We start from the raw sequence: 4,600 nt of genomic DNA, 5'->3' as shown, positions 1-4,600 counted from the left end.
CGGCCGCGCCGTCCACCAGCACCACCTGGATGGCGGCGGTGGAGGAGAGCGGCGGCTGCCCATGGTCGCGCACCTCGATGACCAGCTCGTAGGGGCGCTGCGGGTCGCGCTTGGCCGGCACCCTGCGCGCCGTGCGCAGCTCGCCGGTGCGCCAGTCCATGCGGAAGAGGCTGGCCTCGTTGCCGCGGGCGATGCTGTAGGTGAGGCGCGCGTTCTCGCCGTCGTCGGCGTCCACGGCCGCCACGCGGCTCACCAGGTAGCCCGGCTCGGCGCCCCGCGGCAGCGCCTCCCGCGCCGGCGTGCCGTTGCGACCGGGCAGCGGGCTGACGATGGCCGGCGCGTTGTCGTTCTGGTCCACCACGACGATGTTGACGGTGGCATTGGCAGCCAGCGGCTGCGGCTCCTCGCCGGCGTCGCGGGCCTCCACCTGGAAGCTGAACTCCTTGAGCTGCTCGTAGTCGAAGGAGCGGAGGGCATAGAGGAAGCCGTTCTCGGAGTTGATGGAGACGTAGGTGAAGACGGACATGCCCTGGATCTGGCTCTCCAGGATGGAGTAGGCGAGCTGGGCGTTGGCGCCCTGGTCCCGGTCGGTGGCGCTGACGGCGTAGATGTAGGCGCCGGGCACGTTGTTCTCGCTCACGTAGACCTGGTAGACGGACTGGCTGAAGCGCGGCGCGTTGTCGTTCACGTCGCTCACCCGCACCTGGATGGACTTGCTGGTGCTGAGCGGCGGCTCGCCGCGGTCCCGCGCCACCACGGTGAGCGTGTAGGCGTCGCCGCCGGGCTGCTCGCGGTCCAGCGGCCCCTCGGTGACGATGGTGTAGTAGTTCTTGAAGGAGCTCTTGAGGCGGAAGGGTGCGTCGCCCTGCAGCAGCTCGCACTGCACCTGCCCGTTCTCCTCCGAGTCGCGGTCCGAGACGCTGAAAAGGGCCACCACGGTGCCCGGCGCCGCCGCCTCGCTCACCGCCTCCTTCACGGTGGAGAAGCTGATCTCGGGCGCGTTGTCGTTGGCGTCCAGCACCCGCACCAGCACCTTGCAGTGCGCCGGCACGGCGTTAGGCCCCAGGTCCTTGGCTTGCACGTACACCTGGTACACGCTGCTCTCCTCGTAGTCCAGCTCGCCGCTCACCTCCAGCCGCCCCGTGCGCGGCGCGATGCCGAAGAGCTCCCGGGCGCGGGCCGAGATGTGGCTGCTGAAGGAGTAGATGACCTCGCCGTTTTGGCCCTCGTCGGGGTCCGTGGCGTTGAGCTGCAGCACCAGGGTGCCGGGCGGCGAGTTCTCCGGCAGCGACACGGTGTAGACGGGCTGTTCGAAGGCGGGGACGTTGTCGTTGGAGTCCAGCACCCTGATGGTGAGCAGGGCGGTGCCGGTGCGCTGCTGGGGCTGTCCCCCGTCCACCGCGGTCAGCACGTAGCGGTGCACCGCCTGCTGCTCCCGGTCCAGCGGCTTGTCGAGCACCAGCTCGGCGAAGCGGTTGCCGTCGCCCTGCGTCTGCACGTCGAGGGAGAAGTAGCTGTTGGGGGTGATCTCGTAGGTGCGCAGCGAGTTGGTGCCCACGTCGGGGTCGAAGGCGCTCTCCAGCGGGAAGCGGGTGCCCGGCGTGGCGCTCTCCGAGATCTCCACCGTGAGGTCGGGCTCCGGGAAGGAGGGCGGGTTGTCGTTGATGTCCAGCACCTCGATCTCCACCCGGAACAGCTCCAGGGGGTTCTCCAGAAAGACCTCCAGGTGCAGCAGGCAGGAGGGGCTCTGCTTGCAGATCTGCTCCCGGTCGATCTTCTCGTTCACGTACAGCACCCCGGTCTCCAGGTTGAGCTCCAGGTAAGGGCTGCGGGAGTTGGGCACCGTCTGGAAGCGGCGAGCCGAAAGTTTTGTAATGTCCAAGCCCAGGTCCTCGGCGATATTCCCCACGAACGTGCCATGCTCCTGCTCTTCCTGCACGGTGTAATGGAGCTGGCAAAGGGCCCCCTCCACCATCCAGAGCAAGGCAAAGAGGAAGAGCACAATCATCTCCAAATGGGGAAAGAGATTCCCCCCTCCCCAACGCCACCTCTTCCTCCTCTTCCAAAAGCCACCACCTCCTCCTCCTCCTCCGAAAATACACAGTACAGTGTGTGTGTGTGTGTGCGTGCGTGTATGTGCGGCTGCGAGTGTGCGGATAGAGAGGGATCGGGGGAGGGGGGAGGAGAAGGGGTTTTGACTGGGGGGGTGCTAGATATTATTTCTTCTGATTCATATTAGGATTTTTTTTCCTCCCCCATCTCCCTCCTTTTTGTTACGAGTATTATTGTTTCACACGCTGACCAAATGAAGAAGACAGGCGTCTCCACTTCATCTGTGATCTTCGAAATAAATGGCCAACTAATAATAGCTATTAGCTGGATGTATCTATAGATACACAGTAGCCCGCTTTTATTTATTCCGAGAGTCTTGGCACTGCACCGCGGCAGCAGCAGTGGCGGCGGAGGCAGCAGCGGCAGCAAATCCCAAGGAGGAAATTTTTATATTTCAAGACTGTCCTCGGTTTGTCTTCCTGGTGGGAGCTGGAGGGGTAGATGCTGCTGGAAAAGCCGGTGGACATGCCCTCTTTAGATGCGAGAAAAAGGCAGGAAACCGCAAAATTAAAAAAAAAAATTATAAGCCGCAGAAAGATTTCATATCAAAAAAGACAGAGAACAGCTCTGCTACCCGAAACTTTCATTCCCTGATTTCTCTGGGATTTCCTCCTTTTATTTAAGGATCTTAGATTTTCTCTCTTCTATTAATATTATCGCTCATTTTCTTCTGTTATTGCTATTATTACGTTCATCATCATCACTCTGCTTTTTGTGGATGTGCTGAGCAGTTTTATGTTCTTTCCTCCCTCGCTGCTTGTGCGTCTAACCCCCTCGCTCTCTATCTGTCTCTGCTTGCTGCTGCTGCTGCTGCTGCTGCTGCTGCTGCTGCTCTCCTCCCGTCCCGGCTCCGGCTCCGGCTGCGGCTCCCGCTCCGGCCCCAGCCCCGGCTCCTCTGATCTCTGCCGGCAGTTTCTGAGCGCGGAGCGCTCGGCTTTTCTGTTTTTGCGCAGCGCTCTGCTCCTGCCAACCAATCAGCTGGCAGCAACGCCCCCAGGGGCGGCATCCGATTGGCCACGGCGCACGTCAAGCAGGCTGCATCACAGACGGGCGAGCGGCGGGCGGCCGGCGCTGGGTTCGGGCTGGCGCGCGGTGGTGGCGGCAGCGGCAGCGGCGACGGCGGCGGCAGCGGCGACGGCAGCGGCAGCGCGAGGCGAGTCCTGTCCTGTCCTGTCCTGCAGCTCCCGCGGTGCTGCCGGGGATGTCTGTCTGCTTTCCTGCCTGCCTCCGACGGGGACTATTCCCCCGCCGCCGCCGCCGCCGGGGAGGGAGAGCACCTCTCGTCATCAGCGCGCACGCGGGTAATGATAAACAATCGTCTCCTTGGAGAGGGAATTTCCACCAGTACTAACTTTCCTATGCGGCACCTGGAACCATAGCGTAACGGACGTTTTTAGAAAAAGCATAAACAAAAGGAAACTTGATTTTCCTTTTCACCCTCTCTTGGGCTGCCTTAGCAAATTAGTTAGTTTGGCTGTGGAGAAAGTGCAACTTTCCACCATACGCCTGTACGTTGTTTCCAGCTTCAGCCAATTTAAAGTATCAAAAATCTGTGCCAAATTTTCCCCTGATTTACACTCTTTGAATTTCCACTAACGTAACAGGTATAAGCCGAAAGGGAAACTGGTCGTATATGCTGTCACGGACCCCTTAGTGTGGTGGAAGGAGGAAGGCAAGCGCATCATAGGGGGGTGCGGGGGGGCTAGGTAGAAGGAATCGGTAGAAGCTCACAGCCATTGATTTGTTTATTTTCAAGTGAAATGCTCTGATACAAAATATCATTGCTTGCTGTATCGGTGTTTTCCACGCTGTCAACGTAGGTAACATTGATAAACGTTCAGCAGCTGTTTTATACACCGAGGGTTTCGAGCAGACATTCGTATCAGTCACTGAGACACTTTGGCAACTTCTAACCTCGCGCATTTCAGTAAGACACGTTGGAAAGCCTTATGCCTCGTACAGCAATAGGACATCCCCCCCCCCCCTTTTCCGCTAGAAAGTGAAAAGGCAGTCCTGTGCTAAGTAAGGTGAATTCTACCAATAGCGCCTATAGCACGTCAGGTGCTCGACACATTTTTAATCAACGCATTTGAGTGTGCACCTACGGTGGCACTGAAGTTAGGAGGCTTAGAAACGAGGGGTAAATTTTGAGACAGTTGTTCACGGGTCTGACTCACAGTCATATTAGTATCCCATACTATGCGCTGGACTTCTTACAACTGAAGGTCTGTGTTCATAACTTTCCAAAACGAGGAGAAAAAAAAGATCAAATAGGATGAAAAATTCATAACTTTTGCTCTTTTACAAAACGCTATTTTATTGTTTCTTAAGAACATCACATAGCAGGTAGGTGCAGGTTCTGCTTTAAAGATCAGTGATGCGTGACCCCACCTTTGATCATTCACTGAACAGCGGCTCCCTTTGGTATATTCCGACTAAGTATATACCCAGATGCATTTTTCTGTAGAAACACAGGACTTCCCATTCC

The 4,600-nt window shown here is 57.9% G+C and overlaps 1 protein-coding gene across 1 annotated transcript in view; it reads right to left on the bottom strand.

Annotated features, from left to right (window-relative positions):
• Nucleotides 1-2,008, bottom strand: part of PCDH10 (protocadherin 10) — a 31,238-nt gene extending 29,230 nt beyond the window's left edge. Inside the window, exon 1 of the mRNA XM_026055874.1 lies at nt 3-2,008. Within this exon, the coding sequence (XP_025911659.1) occupies nt 3-2,008 (2,006 nt within the window). The remainder of the gene's footprint in view (nt 1-2) is intronic.
• Between the last annotated feature and the right edge of the window lie 2,592 nt (nt 2,009-4,600).

Source organism: Apteryx rowi, unplaced genomic scaffold, assembly GCF_003343035.1.
Source record: "Apteryx rowi isolate R43461 unplaced genomic scaffold, aptRow1 scaffold_127, whole genome shotgun sequence".
Taxonomy (NCBI): domain Eukaryota; kingdom Metazoa; phylum Chordata; class Aves; order Apterygiformes; family Apterygidae; genus Apteryx; species Apteryx rowi.
The sequence above is the reverse complement of the archived record's forward strand: the minus strand, read 5'-3'. Positions and strand labels throughout refer to the sequence as shown.